Source organism: Salvia splendens, chromosome 12 (genome assembly GCF_004379255.2).
Source record: "Salvia splendens isolate huo1 chromosome 12, SspV2, whole genome shotgun sequence".
Lineage (NCBI taxonomy): Eukaryota > Viridiplantae > Streptophyta > Magnoliopsida > Lamiales > Lamiaceae > Salvia > Salvia splendens.
The window spans coordinates 28,314,361-28,335,664 of NC_056043.1; the positions used below are offsets into that span (position 1 = coordinate 28,314,361).

General features: G+C 36.4%; 1 protein-coding gene and 1 pseudogene across 1 annotated transcript; both read left to right on the top strand.

Annotated features, from left to right (window-relative positions):
• Positions 1–6,809: 6,809 nt before the first annotated feature.
• LOC121759406 (thaumatin-like protein) lies at positions 6,810–7,637 on the top strand. Its single transcript, XM_042154975.1, has one exon. It carries the CDS (start codon positions 6,837–6,839, stop codon positions 7,554–7,556), a length of 720 nt encoding a protein of 239 aa, XP_042010909.1. The 5' UTR covers positions 6,810–6,836; the 3' UTR covers positions 7,557–7,637.
• Positions 7,638–16,753: 9,116 nt separating this feature from the next.
• On the top strand, positions 16,754–17,340 carry LOC121757826 (annotated as a pseudogene).
• Positions 17,341–21,304: the final 3,964 nt, after the last annotated feature.

Below are 21,304 nucleotides of genomic sequence, written 5' to 3' on the forward strand. Positions count from 1 at the left end.
CCAGTTTATTGTTTATGATATCAACTGATATTAATGTAGAGTATTAGAGATCTAATATGATTTCATTTTTCATTTTAAAAATGGTTTTCATATGAAACACTCCCTGTTACACTAATTTTATAACTTCTCTCATTGTTTAAAGTTTAGTTACGTAAAAAAAGCATAAAATATTTCATCTGTGTTTCAATTTATTACATTGAGTTATACTCCATATTTTGTGATGTACAATATATTATAAAATAATGATGAACCTTTTTGTACGAATCACTATTAAAACCTTTTGTTCCCCATGTAGGCAAAAGGTTGACGTTGTCCAAATATTATTAGCGGAATGTATTAAAGAAACATGGATGTTTAATCGGCTTGAATTTTAAAAAATTATTTAATTTTATAAAAGAAAGCGAATTATAAAAATTAATAAAATATAAGTCATACTTCTATACATTTGTCATATAATAAAATGTAAGTAAATAAATTGAATAGAGTACTTCCGTCTGAAACCGACACATAATGAACCTTTCCTTGCATGTAGACTAATTACAGAGCTAACACTTTTGTGATCGCTACCAGAATCATTTCTCTATGCCGAATCCCGATATGCGAAAAATGATACGAGAAATGCTAAAGAACTTATATATGGAACACGTGGAAAATACCGGTTTCTTACTCGTACAAAGGAACTATTCCTTAGCAAATTGTAAATTGACTTATTACCTTAGTGTAAATTGTAAATTGACTTATTAACACTAGATGATGGATTCTGATTCAAGAATTGGATAGGGGCGTGCAAAGATAAAATAATTGGGCTAAAGTGTGATTTGGGCCTTGACTTATTACACAGATCTTTTTCTTTGTCGTGTAAAAAATTGTAAATTTTACTATGGTTACCCACGTTTTCATATGTAATTTAAAAAGAAAAAAAACGTAGAACTGAAGCAGCCAAAACAACTCAATGTCATTCCAACAGACAATAGTTGATGCAAAGAAAAAAACACATCAAAATCGATTCAAAATATTATTGCTAATAAGGAAACAAAAGACATGGTTTAACAATCACGCTGGCAGATGCAAACGCGACCGCGATATCCCGGGTCTGTACCACAGAAACCAGAGGGATGAAAGCCTCGATAATCTGTGTTACATTTGTTCTTACAACAATTATAATTGCAGGTTTTTATGCTGCATGTTAGGAACACTGATGCACATCTCCCTGCTCTCAAACTACTAACCATCTTCTCCTCTCCCACCATTCTACTCTCACTCATGCCTGAACTCAAAACAAGGCTCATCATCAACAACATACTTACTGCCAAAAACCTGCTCATTTTGTATACTACTCTTATCTCAATTTCATAGATTGCTTTTAACAAATGCATATACAGCCACATTTTATACATAATAAACATGATTTGACTTAATTAAGTTGTTGATATGCTGTGATATGAATCATTACTACAATAGTAATTATGAATTAATGCCTGATAACGTATGATATTCTAGCTTCCAAAATAATGGTAATTTCTTTAATTTGAGTGCCCATGTTTTAAATTCTCTAAATTCTGTCCTACACCGACTTAGTGAAAATTCCATCTAATCTATATAAGTGTGGATAACCCTGCTCCTTATAAGGCCTTTTAAGGGGTGAGTGACCCATTTCTAAAATGGTATCAGAGTGGGCCCAAGTCGATGATGGTTTTATCTTATCTCTTATCTACGTCACGAGTGGAAGGCCGAAGTCCTTTCCGGCCCACATCGATGATGGTTCTCTTATCTCTTGCATTGCCTAAATTCTGTCCCACATCGACTTGGTGAAGATCCAATCTAATTTATATAAGGGTGGATAACCCTCTCCCTTATAAGCCCTTTTAAGGAGTGAGTGGTCCATTTCTAATACCATGCTAGAACAACCAAATTTTCCCGAGTTTTATGAATTTTTGCCATTCATTTTGTGTTATTATATGGTAGAAGGTAGTAATAACATTATTTTCGAGGTATTAATGACCCATCGATGAATTAACGCAATTTAAATTTGGCAAGGAGTGGTGTGGTGATCGGGCGACTCCATTTGGTGTAGTTAAAACTGATTAACTGTTGAGGAACAATTTATATGAGTTTTTTTTATGTACATGGTATTAAATAGTAGTACATGAATTGAAGGCATTTTTTTTTACAAGATTATATTTCATGATTAAATAATAAGATTGAATCTCAGAACTTAATCTTAAATGAATAATTATGTGATAATTAGTCATAGCCACATCCTTCCAACTAAATAATCTCACAACTAAATACTAAATGAATTATTATATGATAACTGGTCATGACAATCTAAGAGCATCCACTACGTTGCCCCCCACCGTCCCTTAAACTACTATTTGAGGGCCCCACTGTACTTTATTCCTTCATCCCTTAACTAAGGGACGGAACCTGCAACGCTCTGTCCCTTAACCGTCCCTTATTCCGTCCCTTAAATTACTATTCATTAAATTTTATTTTTATTTTTTTTCCAACCCAATTCAATTAAAACAAACACACTTTATTAAAATTAAAACAACATTAAAATTCAAAAAAATAGAAAATGGACATAATTAAAATCCTAAAAAAATAAAAATGACATAATTTAATTTTCTCCGCCAAAGTTTTCCCAAATGTGCTCAATTAGATCATCTTGGAGTTGGGCGTTGGCGCTAGAGTCGCGTGTCCTTGCCTGAATAGACAACCGTTCTTATATGAAATTGGAGTGGTTATAGAGAGGATTTGAGAGGAATAGATGTGTGTTTGTGTGTGAAATGAGTATGAAATAGGATTATTTATAGAGTAAATAAATAAAAAAATAAAAAAAAGAAAATAAAAAATTAACGGTAACATTACTGTTTAAAAAATATTTTTTTATTTAAATTCGATTTAAAAAAAACGAATTATTGCGTCATCCGTGACGACGCCCACTCGCGGGCCAGCGAGTGGGCGTCACGCATGCATCGGGGGCGCGACACTTCGCCCGGGCGCGTGACGGGACGGCGCGTCCCTTGTCTCGCGGCTACGGGCTACGGGACGGGACGAACGTTGCAACGCGTCCCGCGGTGGAACCGTCCCTCCGGGACGGAACGCGAGCCATGCGCGGGACGCGTAGTGGATGCTCTAACGACGCCTTAGGGAAATACCACGTGTGTATAAATTGAATGAATATTTGTAGGACTTTATTTCCTAACCTAATTTAAAAATAAATATTTTTTAACTTTTGAAGATGGACATTAGCAATGATGAGGATGCATACGTGGAAAAAACTGGCCATGGTTCCAATCAAGAAAATATATATTCTACATATGAATTTGATAGATTGATTTGGACAAAATGCATATACACTCTCTTAGTCTCATTTTATATACAAAACGAAATACAACAATTACGGTATCAAATAAATTGTCTTATAAGTTGTTGGTATTAATTGTCTCGAGATATAATAAAAATCATTATAAAGTAAGTGCTTGATACACCATATCATCTTTGTACACACATGCACTTAATTAATTACTTAGTATACATTAAAAATCAAATCAAGTGGTGAATTTGTCCTTGTACCTATTAGGATCCTTTTGCCCGTCAAGCCAACAAGTGGGCAAGGAAAGCTAGGTTTTATGAGCATTATATATAGAGTCCAATTCGGTTCTATATGTGGGTAGACCATGCTAATTGCTAACCCATTGGGTTTGATCCTTTTGAGCTTATTTTCATCGTTTTAAATCACACGCAAAAATTGTCTTAGTTTAGAGTGAATGGCGTATTTATCTAAAAATGGAAGAGATAATTCATAAAGGAAAATATGAGATCATTATAAAACAAGTTGCAAGACATGATCAGTATATGGTGTGGATAAGAGCATATACTATTTGAGTACATGTTATAGTATAACTTTTGATTTTTAGTTAGATACATATTGAAATTAGACGTCCAAATATGGCAAAGAATTTGATCAGGGAGTGCAATGATAAATTAATTGGTATAAAGTGCGATTAGGGCTTTGTCGAGATCTTATTTTGAAAGACATAATAACTATTTACTCATAAACGAGGTGGTTTAAGTGTAATGATGAATTGATGATGCTATCTGCATTGGCATATGCTAAGATAATCTCCATATATATATTTTTACATTGACCGTTTTCTTGTAGTTGTAAAAAAGATTGATCTAAATTTTACAATTAAGTTTCCATTGCAGGCGCCCGATGGATCGGGCGCCCATTGCAGGGACGTGCCCGAGCCCGATCTCGCCCATTTTCCATTTTTTTTATTCTTTATTAAACTTAGATGACTAGTTAGATTTTTATTAATTTAGTAATGTAGTTTTTTAAAGTTTTTTTTAAAAGTAATCTAGTAATTTAGTTTAGTAATTTAGGTTTTTTTAGTTAGGTATGATGTAGTTTATTTAATTAAGTAATGTAGTTGTTTTTTAAAATTTGTGGTGTTTAATATAATATATTTTAGTATTTTTATAATTAAAAACAAAAATAATAAATAATAATATTAAAATTAAATGCAAATTGATTTTAATAGATAGGGCGAACACTAGGGCGAAACCATTGCAGAAAGAAGGGGCATGCTGATGTGGGAACCACTAGGGCGCCCACTGAGGCATTCATTGTGGATGCTCTAAACATATCTTTGCTTTCTCTTGCATCATCATATTACAAACAATCTTTTCCTCTCCCAACATAATCCCTAAACATTATTAAATGATTGAGGTGAAATTGAACATTTCATTCAAGTTCCCGTAATATTCCATCCTTATTGATCAATGACAAGTCTCATTACTCATGTGTCTTAAGATGTCATTTATTTTTTTTCAAGTATAGTTTTACAGTGTTAAAAATAGATAGAAATTCAAACAATCCATTACCAACACTCAATTAATCTATTATTTCTAGATAGACAAGAGATTCAAAACATTTCTTGACTAAAAACTAAGGAAGTATATCAGCAATCATGCTGGCAGACGCAGACACGACCGGGAAATCCAGGGTATACTTCACAAGCGGGAAATGGATTAGCGCCAGAATAGTAATTGTTACACATCTTCTTACAACAATTCTCATCGCATTGTCCAATGCTGCATTCAGCAAGCCCAACTAAACACCTTGTTATACCATCCACTACACGTTTATGCACCATAGTACTACCAATATTTTTGTCTCCACCCGTCATTCTTGTCGCACTCATGCCTGTCAATCTCATCACCATATTGTACGTTAACATATATAGTACCTTCAACCCTAAGTTTTTAGTGACTCCAATTTAACATCATATATTGTCTATTGCATGTATGATGTATTGATCAAATACATGTGACTATATTTAGGATTCAAGATTCTCAAACTAAAACACATGCATGTATACGCATATGTAGGTTTAAATAATTTTACTTAAATAATTTTCAATGTAGAGGTTGAGTGATAGTATAATATTTTTAGGAAATAGTTGTACCTGGAGTGGAAAGAAGAAGAGTGATGATGAAAAAACATGTTGGGAAAAAGTGTGCCATTTTCCTCTAACTTAGAGGATATAGATTTGATATATAGCTATAGGTTTCGTCGACTTATATACATTCTTATTTTTATGCCCAAAGCAATTTATAGGAAAATAAATTAAATAAAAAGTCCGTCTCTTCCTCAGGTACAGTTGGAGCATCCTCCTTGAGGAAGTTGGCAACACCCAACGTAGTTAGGTAGAACAACATCTTTTGTTGTCAACGTTTGAATTCCGAGCCCTTAAATTTTTCAGGCTTCTCAACTTGAGCCATGACACTTGAGGTCGAAACAGGTGCCAACACTGAGGTGTTAGCGGCAGCAGAGGACGATCCAATGGTGTTGTTTACGTTCCCTCCAGCTTCGGTCCACATGATTTCAGCAAGAGTACAATATTTCGTCTTGCGATTGTTGGTAATATTGCAGCCTTTACACGGACAACCCTTGCTATTACGAAAGAACAAAACTGGAAGGTAAATGTAACAATGTAAATTACAACGAATGTAAAGAGATGCAAACTATAGTATTCTTCAAGTCGAGTCGAGGTGACCCTCTCTCCGCAAGACGAAATACGCCCCGGCTAGTGCTCATGGATTGACGTAATGTCCCCAAAGATGAAACGACTTGCCTCCTATCGAGTTGAAGCACCTCAAACTCGTAGGCTCCGGCGAACTTGAATTGGAGGCGAGAACCGAGCAATGCAATGCTCCTAAGATGCACACTAGAATGTAGAGACTAGAGAGAGTAGAGAGAATATTTGTTGTTGTTGTACTCATCTCCCAAAACTCCATCTATTTATAGGATAGGTGTGCCTACATGAAGAGTCATGGCATTAAGGCATCCCATAATGCATTTGGAGGTTACACAAGATGAAAAGCCAAAGGTTTGGCCACATCAAAAGTTTCCATCTATTCAGTTTTCAGTCTTTTTATATTAGATCAAGGATATTTATTGGCATCAGGCAGATTCAGTTACTATTCCTTTTGTTGATTTGTAGGCATCTCTAATGGTAAGACAATTGGTCCAAGAATTTAAAATTACTTTGTATCTGAGGGTAGAGATCGAATTTCTCTATCCCAACCCTTGGATTTCTGTTGACAATTAAGGTTAAACCTCATTTCCGTTTCATCTACGAAAATACCTTGCTTTAAAACAAAGTAGTCAAAATTCTTGTTTAATAAATCCCAATTTACTACTACATAGGTTATAGGATGTCATGCTGGCTGGCGGCTGCGAATAAGTCATCAAATGTAAGTCGTAACACAAGCATTGGTAAGGTAACAATCTACAATCTATAAATAGATCTCCAAGTAAAGTAATGCATCTCAACCAAGCCAAGCCAAGCCATCCCATCATCAAAAACCTAACAATTGAAATGAAGTCACTCTCCATCTTCCTCCTGATTGCCCTCTCCTCCACACTCGCCAACGCCGCCACCTTCACCATCCGCAACAACTGCCCCTACACCGTCTGGGCTGCCGCCTCCCCAGGTGGCGGCCGCCAGCTCAACAGCGGCCAAACCTGGATCCTCAACATAGCCGCGGGCACAGCGGGAGCCAGAATATGGCCGAGGACCGGATGCTCCTTTGATGGAGCCGGTCGAGGCCGGTGCCAGACAGGCGACTGCAATGGGCAGCTGGTGTGCAGCGGCTACGGCTCGCCCCCAAACACGCTTGCAGAGTACGCGCTGAACCAGTTCAACAACCTTGATTTCTTCGACATATCATTGGTCGACGGATTCAACGTGCCCATGGAGTTCAGCCCTAACTCCGGCAGTTGCAGCCGTGGGATTCGGTGCACCGCTGATATCAACGGGCAGTGCCCGAACCAGCTGCGGGCGCCGGGAGGGTGCAACAACCCATGCACGGTGTACAAGACCAACCAGTACTGCTGTAACACAGGGCCGTGTGGGCCCACCGATCTCTCGAGGTTTTTCAAGCAGAGGTGCCCTGATGCCTACAGTTACCCAAAGGATGATCCCACAAGCACTTTTACCTGCCCCGGTGGGACCAACTATAGGGTCGTCTTCTGCCCATGAGCATCACCCTCACAAATTCTATGTATCCCTAAATAACTTTCCTCACGGAATTAATAAATAAATAAATAAGGCTTCTACTTATTACATGTTCCATCGATCATCTTTATTCTTATTTTCCGTTGATTTATTTTTTTCTATTCCCACTATCATAACTTAACTAATAGTAGTACACAAAATTCATCTTAAAATATTCCAACGCCTAAACTGAACTCGGTCGGTTAAGAAAACTCTTAACCTGCTATATTTAAACTTGACCCTTACACGATACGAACCTATTAACGACACGATATGCTATGAGTTGACATGATACAATAACAATTTGATAAAAATCCGAAACTGATTCGCTTACATGATTAAAGATTGATATTATATGATAAAAACTTAATATGCATGATAAAAACATGATTTTATACTATGAAACCTGATTTACATGACTAAAGTTGATATACATGAACATATGGAATAAAATTAAATATAGTACTCCCTCTGTCCGCTATTACTTGTCACTAGTTTCGTTTTTTGTCTGTTCGCCAATGCTTGTCACACTTACTTTTACTACTCCTACTACTTTTAATAATAGACCCTATACTCTACTCATTTTTGAAATGAGACTATTTTTCGTTAACACGACAAAATGACAAAATTGAACTCTTTGTCGTGGGCGAAGGAAGGGTGTACTATTTTTAATGGTCACCAGAATCGAACTCAATCCAATACGAAATTATTAGGCTATTCAACCCAATAAGCACACAAACTCAAACCAATTAATATCGTACCTTTTTATATCGTGTCGAAAATTATTAGCAATGGACTTGGCCAAGATGGCTTTCTAAGAGCATCCACAACGGTGGCGGAAGAGTCGGCGTCCGTCCGCGCCGCTGGCACGATGGTGTCTCGCCGCCGCTGCGCTCGCGCCGCGCCAGCGAGCAGGACACGTGGCGTTGGGCGATTGGGCAACGGCATAGCCGTTGCCTTTAAATATTTTTTTAAATCGGTTTTTAATTAAAAAACCGATAAAAATTTAAAAAAAAATCACTTCCCAAAAAAAATATATCTGTTTATTACCGTTTTTTACACCTTTTTATTTTTTTTTTATTTTTTCCCCCAAAAATACACACTTTCATCTATAAATACCCCCACTTTCACACCCAAAAATTCACATCAAACTACATAATTCCCATCTTCATTCTCCAATATCCATTCTCATCTTCATTCTCCCATATCCATGATATTGGGTCTCCAAAAATAATTGGGGTTAGTGCAGCCGGATGAGTAGTCTTCCTCGGGGTAATATTAGCCAATAATTATGTAATTTTTAATTTTTAGGAGTTTAATTATTTAATTTTTAGTATTTTAATTATGTAATTTTTAATTTTTAGGATTTTAATTATGTGTTTTTTATTTTATTTGTAATTTGTAATATTTATTGTGGTTTTTTAATGAATTTTAGTATTATGGAAATGTTTTTGTTTAATTGAATTTTAAATTAATTGTACTCGTCCTTGCGGAAGAGCACAGCTGTGGGTGTTGTGCTCTTGCCAGAGAGCAGGCAGAAAAAGTGAGGTCAGGCCCACAACCGTGCTCTTGCCAGCGGCACGGTTGTGGGCCCGGGCGGTATTATTCATGCCTGCTCTCTGGCAAGAGCACAACACCCACAACTGTGCTCTTCCGCAAGGACGAGCACAATTAATATAAAATTCAATTAAACAATAACATTTCCATAATATTAAAATCCATTTAAAAACCATAATAAATATTACAAATTACAAATAAAATTAAAAAATACATAATTAAAATCTTAAAAATTAAAAATTACATAATTAAACTCCTTAAAATTAAAAATTACATAATTAAAATCCTAAAAATTAAAAATTACATAATTAAACTCCTAATAAGACTATGCATCCGGTGGGATCAACCCCAATTGTTTTTGGAGACCTTTTATCATGGTCTCGTGTGTTTCAAGTTGCGTGGGGGTCATAGATGACCTATCGGCCATATTGAGTTGGCTTAAGAGCATCCACAGCCAGTTGTTCGGGGGTGGAGGTGGCACATAGGGAGCGGGAGCGGCTTCGGGAGTGGCTTCGGGAGTCGAGCCGCGACGACGGTTGGCCGCCGCCTTCTTCCTTCCTTGGGGGCGGCGTTGGGAACCGCTCGGTATGAGAGAATGAAGATGAAAATGGATATGAGAGAATGAAGATGAGAATGGATATTGGAGAATGATGATGGGAGTTGTGTAGTTTGATGTGAATTTTTGGGGTGAAATTGGGGGTATTTATAGATGAAAGTGTGTATTTTTTGGGTAAAAAAAATGAAAAAAAATTAAAAAGGTGTAAAAAACGGTTATAAACGGATATATTTTTTTGGGGAAGTGAAAATTTTTTTTTATCGGTTTTTTTAATAAAAAACTGATTTTTTTTTAAAAAAATAAAAAAATGTTTAAATGCAACGGTCAAGCCGTTGACGAATGGGAGAGCGCCACGTGTGCGTCCGCTGGCACGGACGTGCTCGATACATCGAGCAGCGCCGTGCCAGCGGCGCAAGCGCAGCGGCGGCGGATGGCGTCCGTGCCAGCGGCGCGGACGGCGGTGGCGACGGACACCACCTCTGCGCATGCTCTAACTTCCATTATTTAGAGGTAGGCTAGTAAGTCTTAGAATGAATTTATTATACATATTGGTCAGATCTGCTTTTGATAAATCTTTATCATGCATTTAATGTAAGTAATCTGACGACATCGTATGCGCAAAATTTTCTTGTATCGTTACATAATCTTATTTTATATGAACATATCTAACCCGAAGCCTGGCCTGCTTTGGGTTATAGGTGGACGAGGCGTCAACATTGTACCAATTTTTTTTATATTTTCAATATTATTTTAACGTAGTAATTTCGAGTGATCAATCTTCATATTCAGAATATACATATATTTTTAAAATTTTTTATTATAATTTATAAAGTAATATAGTAAATGTTTTAGTTCAGATTCATTATAATGCAAAACCTGAGGTATTTCATCATTTTAACTTTCTCCAAATAAAAAAAATGTGTTCTTGGTCATTTTAACAGTTGAATTTCTCAAGTCTGCCTTAAATATTATACTCATGTACTACAAGAGACTTGTAGTAATTGCGTAACAGTTAGCATATACGGAGGAAAAAACATAACATGATTTATAAGCCTAAACATCTTAGTTTTAGAAATATTATAACACAAATCAAGTAATTCGAAAATATACTTCTTAAAATTAAATAGTCTATTTCATAAAAACCGTTCATATATATGATTCGTGTCATTATATTTGTGAAAAACAATAGCTATACGCTTATACGGTGGGTATTATGAAGTCAATCCTTACGTATGACTATGAGGTATGAACCTTAATCAATAGGCATTTATTTTGCATCTTGACAAATTGTAAAACCTAAGGTCCTAAACAGTACAATTTCATGACCAAGACTTTTCTCGAGATGTGCTATGTATGTTCATCGATATTGGCGTATTTAGGGAGAGTTGGGAAGGGGTACCGACTGTTCGAAGAACCTAAATATCCCTTAGAGGCGAGCCATAAAATAGCATATGATCCTACAACTCATATTGCATGCTCAACTATCTACTTACTCTTATGCCAAATTATGAAATTTTATAGTGACTTTTCCGCAAATTTATATAGAAACGAAACCATATAATATTCAAATTTTTCCATAGAACACAATTAATCACATCCATGAAACTCATTAATTCGATGGTGGAGATTTTTCTGGTTACTTTTAAGTTTTAACTATTGCGATGCGAGTTTATCTATAAGATTCTGTTTTTCTGGTGTTATTTTGTTCCAGAAAATAATCTCATTATTTTTATGAGTAAAATGACACAAATCCAAAATTAAAATTGAGTGGGAATTCAACAAAAAAAGAGGACACGTCACCATTAACCTCAACAAAACAAAAGACCCTACTACCAAACAAAACAGTTTAAATAACCTCATTGTTATTATTTTTTTTAAATTAATAATTTAATTGAGAAAATTTTATTTTTATGTATTACGTCTACTATTTATATATATAGGGATAATCAATTGCTAACTAATTAGTAATCCAAAATTGAGACCAACTTCTAACCGTTAGATGGGGAGATCTAGTGGTTGAAATAATATCAAGTGGATTATAATATAAATTTAAATAATAATTAAATAAAGTCAAAGGGTATTAATGTGAATTCATAAATATAGCAGTTAAAACTAACTTCTTTCTCGCTCTTCAAAATCATCTCAAAACTTTAAATTTATGTAACTCTCTCGATTTAAATTATTTTTTGTAAAAAATATATCAAATTAAAGATAATTTTATAAGGATTATAACGAGATCTCAATTGCATATGTTCCGACGACGTTCGAATGATAAAATTTGATAATTTTTATTTCAGTTTTCGTATATGTTGATAAATAGATTTTTATCAATAAATGCATCAAACAATCTCAATATAATGCATGTACAATATCAATAAAACTGTGTTGATATTTTTTGATACTTATGTTGAGATTCTCATGTCATTGTGTTGATATTTGTAATATACTATGTTGATATAAAAAATCACGAAAATTATAATATGTTAACTAAATGACGATCTTACCCCTTTGTTGATATTTTGTCTATTATTTATTGAAATTCGTGATATTTAATCTCATCCATACATTTTAAAATCTAAACGTATAGATTTGGTCTTAATTTTGGATTATGATGTTATAAGTAATATAAGAGGACCCTATATCGATCTTACTCCTTCTTGCTCGGTCAATTTTCGCACTAAGTTTTAAAAATCAGCGCTGCTAATTTTCATACAAAAATTTGCGGAACGTATAAAATTACCGACCACAAATACCAGATGTTGCCCTTTGAACACAGAGTGCGATTACCATCTATGCTTGGTTTCATTCACCTAAATTCCATTCCCATCTATGCTCATTCGAGCAACCGGCATGCTTGGAAATCACCCTTTGTGCTTGGATGCCGAGCACTTCTAAAGCTCGGAAAGTAGATCAAATCTATGGAGTTTGGTAAATGGTACTAATCCACGGTGAAAATTTCCGGTAAAATTAATTTATTAAGATTAGGTTCGGTTTGCTAAATAAAATAATATTAACATATAATCTAGGATTTGGTTGTGAGACTATTTTAGTTGGATTGAGTTGTCAGATTTAATCTCATGAACCAAACACGCTACATATTTAATCTCGAGATAAACTCTTGCAAACTGAACAACAGACAAAATTCTATAAACGGGCGATTCAGGAAAACCGAACAGTTACACACGTCTTTCTTTTATTATTATTGTTTGTTACTCCCTCCGTTCCTTGTTAATAGAGGCATTTCTTTTCGGCACGGAGTTTAAGAATAGTGTGTTAAATGATTGGTGAAAAAAGTAAGAGAGAATAAAATGAGAGAGGTGAAGAAAGAACAAAGTAAAAATGAGAATTACTTTTTGCCAAAAATAGAAATGACTCAATTAACTTGGACTTTCCTAAATAAAAAAATGACTCTATTAACATGGAACGAAGGGAGAATTTTTTTGAATCGGGAAATGCGTTAGATTGAGATTATATCCTGTTATATAATAATTATGTGTAATATTTTCAACATGATATTGACTTTAATCAGTTTGCATTAGAAGCAACAGATAGGGGTTTAATTTCACATAATTCTAACTTGCTTGGCATCCATATGAGAGTTATACCGGTGAAGAAACATTAAACAATCTCTTCCTCTGGCAATTTTAGTAGTCTGATTAAAAAGAATAAGTTTATTGAGGAGATGAGAGAGTGAGTGTTGTGAAATGCAGTTGGATTTTTTGGTGGAGAGCAGAAATGTTTTCCATGGGAACTGTTAAGGCATAATTTCCCTTAACAAGATTCCGTCGTCGCGATTGCGATCGTCGGAGGGATAAAAGGTAGTCGTGGGAGCTTTGCCCGTCGATCATACCAAGAATAATGCAGAATTGAAATAAAAACGTGAAAATAAAATAGAAGGATAATTGATATTTCTTGATTGAATGAGAAGAATATAATGTCTCCTATTTATAAGACTACACTGACTTAGAGAACAAGAAAACAATATATAGGAAAGATATGATAATATAATACTAATGGGCAAAATAATAGAGATATGATAAATAATAATAATGACTGTATCAACTCCCCCATGGTTGAAATCCACCTTGTCCTCAAGGTAGTAACCACGACACAACGACGAGCGTCACGAACAGAAGCTCGACCGAGATTCTCCCTCCTGGATCAAACGAACAAGAACTTTGTTTTGCGGACAAATCACTCAGTTGGCACGCATTAGCAACTACCATGGGGATACTTTCGTTCGATATATCAAGTTGCAACTTCATATCAACTGCTCCAAGGTAAAGCAAAGGAGGAAACTCTGGATAGTCAGCCACATACTGCCTTGTGAACTAATAAGCTTGAGCCTAAAAGTTTCTTTTATTTTTACAATTATCCCTTGCACCATTAGAACTCCATAAACTAGAAGGAATATTTGAAGAAAAACACAACCTCCTGGATCAAATACGCATGATCAAATACACCAAATAGAAGAGTTGAACGTCCCCTTTCACCAAATCCACAAAAGGTCGCTAGAGAAGGACAGTGATACCTCAGTCCTCTTTCACCTTGTTTGTAATACACAGAGAACATATAATCACCTGTAAAATAATAAAACACGGACAACCAACTCCTCAAAATAATAAGATAGAGAGCATTTCCCACAACAACCACCTCTATTAGCTGCGTGACTTTATCCCACACATAAGAAGGTTTATACTGGGGGAAGGAGAGTCGGGAAACGTCTAACTCCGGCATGACAGCCCCAGCTTCCACTCCAGCATTAGCAAGGCTCTCGGTCTTCTCCTGGGAAAGACATTTACACCTCCTATCTAACACCAATAGCCTACTACCCTCATTTGTAGCAGATTGTAAATAATGAACACCTTGCACCTCAAATTGAAGATTGGATAAATCATGGTGTGTGACTATTGCGAGAGTGAATGGTGATCTACGTCTATCTATATCGTGCTTGTGATTATTCAGCCCCAAAACAGAGAGCTTGTCCAAACGGCCTTGAATGCCCAAACACGGCTGTGGTGACGGCATGTCGTTGTGCGGAGGGATTGCCCGAGCATCGGCGTCAAGCTTTGTTGAATGATGTACAATACTTGCAACATTACCGACATGAAAATCCACATATACACAAACAATTACCTTCTTCACATCCTCAATGGAACCATGCATGTCCTCTTTCAAAGAATCAAACCAATTGCCTAACATTGTACTATCCACCCTATCATGCTCCACATCGTGCGTAGATTTTTGGCGTGCAAAAACAACATTACATGAATCATATATGTCATCATTACTGCCATAAATTGATCCACTAACATCAACACTAGAGTGAGTAACATCTTTCTGTGCAATCACATTCGACAGATCCATATCAAATTGTTTTCATTGGTTACTTGCAAAAATTCCACAACTTCTGTCAACACCTCTTCATCACCAATTGGATCTTGATTAAGTAATTGATCAGTTACAATATCATCATAAATAATTTGATGAGATTGCATTGATTCATGATCATCAATATCATCGGCAAGGGACTCTATTGAACCATACCTTATATCTGGGCCGCATGGCAGGAAGATCGCGGCTGGTGCTGGGGCAGCAGGCAGCGGTGCTGCTGAATGGTGGTGGCTCGGTGGATGCCAACAGGAGGGCCAGCGTGGCGGCAATGGCTGGTCGAGCACAGGCTCCTGGTGCTGATGGTTTTGCTACCAATAGGTGTGCTGCTGGAGCGGCTGTTCGGGCGGGGACGAATGCAGATGATAGTAGGGATCAGGCTCGTATGTGGGCGGTGGTGGTGGTGGTGGCCAGTCGGTCGGGGGCTGCCAATCGTAAGCCAAAATTCCATGCTGAATTGGTTATCCTGGCAGATCCCAGCTCGTAGATTGACATGGCTGTGGGGAGGTATGGCCACACTGGTTCGGGCCTCGCGAGGGCTGGTGGTATTCGGGCAGAAGGTCTTGATAACCGGCGATCGTGTAGCGCGTCGAGGTGGCTGCGAGCGCCTGCCGCTGGTCTGGTGGATCCCAACAGATCTGCTATCAAGGCATACCGTGGTCCGGGTGCAGGTATGCAGGTTATGGCTGTGCACAAAAATTAGGGCTTTGGTGTTGTAGAAGCGCAGTTGTATGGCAGTCGACGAAAGTTGCAGGCAGGTCAGACGGTGGCTCCGGTTGGTATGGAGGCGGCGGTAGGTACCTGTCCGGCTGATGTGCAGCGTGTGTGGCCCAGTCGTAAGGCCGGTATGGCCGCTGCCAATCCGGGGGGTCAGGCGGTGGAGCGTGCGGTGGGTGAAATCCGGCCTCGACTAATGGCGGGTGGCCATATGGTGGCTGTGGAACAGGCTATTCGTAGAACGACGAGGGAAACTCGCCATACTCGTCCAACTTCTTATTTAATCTGTTGCATAAAGCCATTATCCGGTCACATAGGGAAATGATTTCCTCGTTGGTACGAGCCATGAGTTGCGAAGATGAAAGCACCTATTTTAAGGGATTATTTCCCTTAACAAGATTTCGGCATCGCGATTGCGATCGTCGGAGGAGGGATAAAAGGTAGTCGCGGGAGCTTTGTCCATCGATCAAACCAAGAACAATGCAAAATTGAAATAAAAGCATGAAAATAAAATAGAAGTATAATTGATATTTCTTGATTGAATGAGAAGAATACAATGTCTCCTATTTATAAAACTACCATGACTTAGAGAACAAGAAAACAATATATAGGAAAGATACGATAATATAATACTAATGAGCAAAATAATAGAGATATGATAAATAATACTCCCTCCGTCCCCTAATAGGAGTCGCTCTTTGACCGGGCACGAGTTTTAAGAAATGTAAAGAAAAGTTGGTTGAAAAAGTTAGTGGAATGTGGGACCCACATTTTTATATTGGTTTTATAATAAAATGTGAGTGGAGTGAGTTAGTGGAATGTGGGGCCTACTGCCATTTATGGTAAAAATGAAGAGTGACTCTTAATGGGGGACAACCCAAAATGAAATTAGCGACTCTTATTCGGGGACGGAGGGAGTAATAATGAACGTACTAGGAACCTTCTCATAGATCTCCAAGTAATGCATTTCAATCAAGCCACCACAATAAAACCTAGCAACGAAAATGAGGTCCCTCTTCATCTTCCTCCTGATTGCCCTCTCCTCTCTCTCTCCAAAGCCGCAGGCACAGCGGGCGCCAGAATATGGCCGAGGACCGGATGCTCCTTCGACGGAGCAGGCCGAGGCCGGTGCCAGACCGGCGACTGCAACGGGCAGCTGGTGTGCAGCGGCTACGGCTCGCCCCCAAACACACTAGCAGAGTACGCGCTGAACCAGTACCAAAACCTGGATTTCTTCGACATCTCGGTGATCGATGGATTCAACGTGCCCATGGAGTTCAGCCCTAACTCCGGCGGGTGCAGCCGCGGGATTCGGTGCACCGGAGATGTCAACGGGCAGTGCCCGAACCAGCTGCGGGCGCCGGGAGGGTGCAACAACCCATGCACGGTGTACAAGACCAACGAGTACTGCTGCAACACTGGCGCACCGAGCTCTCGAGGTTTTTCAAGCAGAGGTGCCCCGATGCATACAGTTATCCAAAGGATGACCCTACAAGCACCTTCACCTGCCCCGGTGGGACCAACTATAGGGTCGTCTTCTGCCCCTGAGTATGAGCCTCACAAATTCTCTGTATCCCTACATACTAAATAACTTTCCTCGTGGAATTAATAAATTAATACTCCACAATAATGTGGATTTTTCTTTTCTCAAAAACTCGATCTGTTTTCACCTTACCATCTCCACCCTTACAATTAATCTAATCATAGATAAAGTCTAATTTGACATATGCTCTATTATTTCTCACTATTATCTTGTGTAACGAACCAAACATCATATTTTAAACAATGGGAGCTGACTACTGAGTGGCTTCCAACAAATTAATGACAAAAAGTTAAAAACTAGTTACACTTTAACTATTTATTTTATTTTTATAAAACGAGTGCAGAAAAGTGACTGAGACTCTTAAAATGGGACGAAGAGAGTAGTTCGGATTTATTGTATAATAATAATGCACAAACCTGTGTTTATAGGTATTTCTTTATTTTTATTTTTCTTAATAAAAAAATGTACGTATTGTTCTTGGTCATTTTAACAGTTAAGTCTATCTTTAAATTTCCTGCTCGTGTTCTTGACTTGTAGTCTGTAGACTTTCTATTACTACAAAACAGTGGAAAATACGTGTTCATTTTTAGCATATGCGGAAGAAAAAACATATGGTATAGCATCAATTAGAAGCCTAAATTAACAACTTATTTATAAAATAAAGCACAAGTCTAGTAATTTGAAAAAATATATATATACTTCTTCAAGTTAAATAGTCTATTTTACATGTTATTGTAAATATTGAAAGGGCAATGTATAAAATACGTCAACATAAACATGTCTTTGATAATCATAAAAAATATGATTCATATTTTTTTTACAAGTTCGAATACGCGTATAGTTTTTTTTTATATGAATTGTGTCATTATATTTGTGGAAAATATAGATTTGTGTCACTATGATGTAAGATCCTAAATTAATGGACATTTATTTGAATCTTCACAAATTTCATGACCAAGACTTTACTCGAGATGGACAGTGTGTGGACTGTGGTGTGTCCATCCATCCTACAACTCAAATTGCATGCCCAACTCCCTATTTTATCTTATGCCAATAAATTATGGTGACTTTTCATCAAATATATATAGGAACGTGACCATATAATATTCAAAATTTAAATACTAGTACGTAGTACAATACAATCTTATCCAAGAAACTCATTAATTCGACGTTGGAGATTTTTCTGTTCAATAGTACTCAGTCCCATAAAAATATGTGTACACTTTTCATTTTCGTCCGTCCCATAAAAATATGTGCACTTTTTCATTTTCGTCCGTCCCACAAAAATATGTGCATTCCATTTTTAGAAAGTTATCCCAATTTATTACCCTCATACAACAACTTATACCACCATTAAATAATACTAATAATGTGGGTCTCTGTTAAGGATAAACTCCCTAACGCTAAGTAATCCCTCCATGAAGTCGCGGGAACGTTTGCCCGACGATCAACGACGAGAAGAACTAGGGTTTTGAGTGTAAAAAAAAGATTGCGTAAAGATATTTTATTTCTTGAGAGTGAAATAAAATACACGCATATTTATATCTATGGACCCTAGGGTTGATTCGACCTACGATCTGGGAAAGACTCAACGAAGAAAACCCGGAAAGGAGCTTATAGTTCGCTCGACTCAAAATAAACCATAATTAAATAATTGTTCTCAAAAAGGAAAGCAACAATTGAAAAGTATAAATAAAGCAAGAACAATAATTCCCTCTGTTCTTCACTTCAGTGAGATGTGAAGTCGGGCAAAGTGGTCTGGCAGACGTCTCTGACATCGCGATCGATCCTTGCCGATAGTTCTCTCCGGCTCCTTGCCGCCACTTCCGGTTGTATCGAAATCCGCCTCTTCCACCAGCTGCTCTGTTTCCGTCTCCTTTAGTCGAGCATAGGGTTGTACCGTAAAAGTCTCACTATCCACTAACACTCATTTAACTACCATTCTTCTCCTCTCTCTAAATTTACCAATTTTGTCTTAATTTCCGTGTCATATCAATTGCCCATATTTTTATCGGAAGTGGTACGTCGTACTATACAATCTTATCCAAGAACCTCATTAAAATTCGACGTTGGAAATTTTTCTCGATTCTTTTGACTATGATTACAAAATGCATAAATCCGAAATTCATTTTGGATGGAGGCGGGCCAGAGGGTGTAGGGGCACTTGTTTTGGATGGTGAAGATTATTGCATGGGTTTGGAGGAAGAGGAGAGAGAGGAGAGAGAGTGTGATGAAATTCATTTTGGATTAATGGTGAGTTAGTGTGTTGGGTTTTGGTGGTTTATAAAAGTTGTGTTTTTGTCGGTGGGGATTACTTTTCTACGTAAAATCGTGGTGATTGTGATATGGTTTTTGCCAAACTTTTTGTGTTTTTTTGAAAAAAGATGTGTAGCTAGTCAAGAATTGGGGATGGATCAATTATCAAAATGAGTAATTACTTTTCGATAGGTAAAGCAAAAGTGAAGATGGATTTGTATAATATAAATCTACATGGTTGTTAGAAGATTACTTGCTATACATTGTAGTCACGTGAAAAATACTTAGACGACAAATTTTATATTACTATTTTATTGTTTTGTTTTTTTACATGTCTAATTAGTAGTGGGAAGTGGGAACATGTAGTATATAATATATGGAAATAATCTATATTTGTGTAGCGTGAATATTTTGGATACTAACTAGCTAATTACTTCACTCATGAGATAGCTCCAAGTTCCTATCTCAAACTTAGCATATTTTTGCTTGTGTTTGGACTTTGGACATAGCAATTTATTTTATAGGTATACCTTTATAGCAAATAATGCTGTTAGTTCAGACACGAGCAAAATAATTGTCATTTAATTTTCAAAAGGTACAAAATAAACTAATAAATTTAATCAAATTTTGTGATTTTAGGAACAGTTCTTTATTTTATATGCATAGGCTTTATGGTAAATAATATTGTTAGTTTATACACAACATAACTATAATTTATTTAACATAAATCTGAAATAATTAAATATTATACTATTTTAATAATGATAAAGTGAGTTTGTTTCATGGGAAAGGAATACCGGCAGTGAACATGTACAACTGGAGTTTGCATATTTAATTTGTCTATCTAAACTTCCGAGCAATTTCCGAGTCATTAAAATAATTGTATTCCCTAATAAGAAAGATTAAAGAAACTATATATAGCAACAAAAATACTCATATGTTAATAAATAAGTATAATAATTTGACTATATGGGGAAAAAAGTTAAAACAACTACTTAAACAAGCAATATAAGTATAAGTAGAGATATAAAATGCATATATTGATATAATGAAGTCCAAAATATTGACTTGTTAGTTGTAATTCAAAAGGATCCAAAGTTAAAGGGATTTATTTCTATATTGAATAGGTAGTACTTCTCTACCATTATTGTTGGCATTTTTTTTTTCGAAGTTATTTTGAAAAAAATGATACTAATAAATAGTTCAAGTAGAGAAATGGTATAGTAAGAAAGAGAATAATGTACGTTAAACTCTTATCTATATTATTATAGAATGGAGGGACTATTGCGCAAACAGCAGCCCTAGGTGTTAGTCGCCGGTCAAAATAAATTTAGTAATAAGGGTCCCACTATATTTTATACTCCAATTCTTTTTTGTACATACTCCATTATAGCCAAGGAGATATACTTCACCTACGATCTAAATAGTTATTGCCTTTATAACATGAATAACCTGCAATTGTGGCATGTATTTTTCTATCATATTTTAATTCATATAAACATAATACTATGAATTACGTATACTCGAGAAATCTCACAAAGAATATAATTGCTAAGGCATACTTTAATTATTTGAAGAAATTATTGTTTGTCAATTCAAACTAGGACCTATATATTAATTGTTTGAAATAATTGTTAAACAGAAAACATGATTGCATTTTTTTTAACCTCTTTATCAGTTATTTGTGGTATACGCGACTGTCGTTTTAGTAGC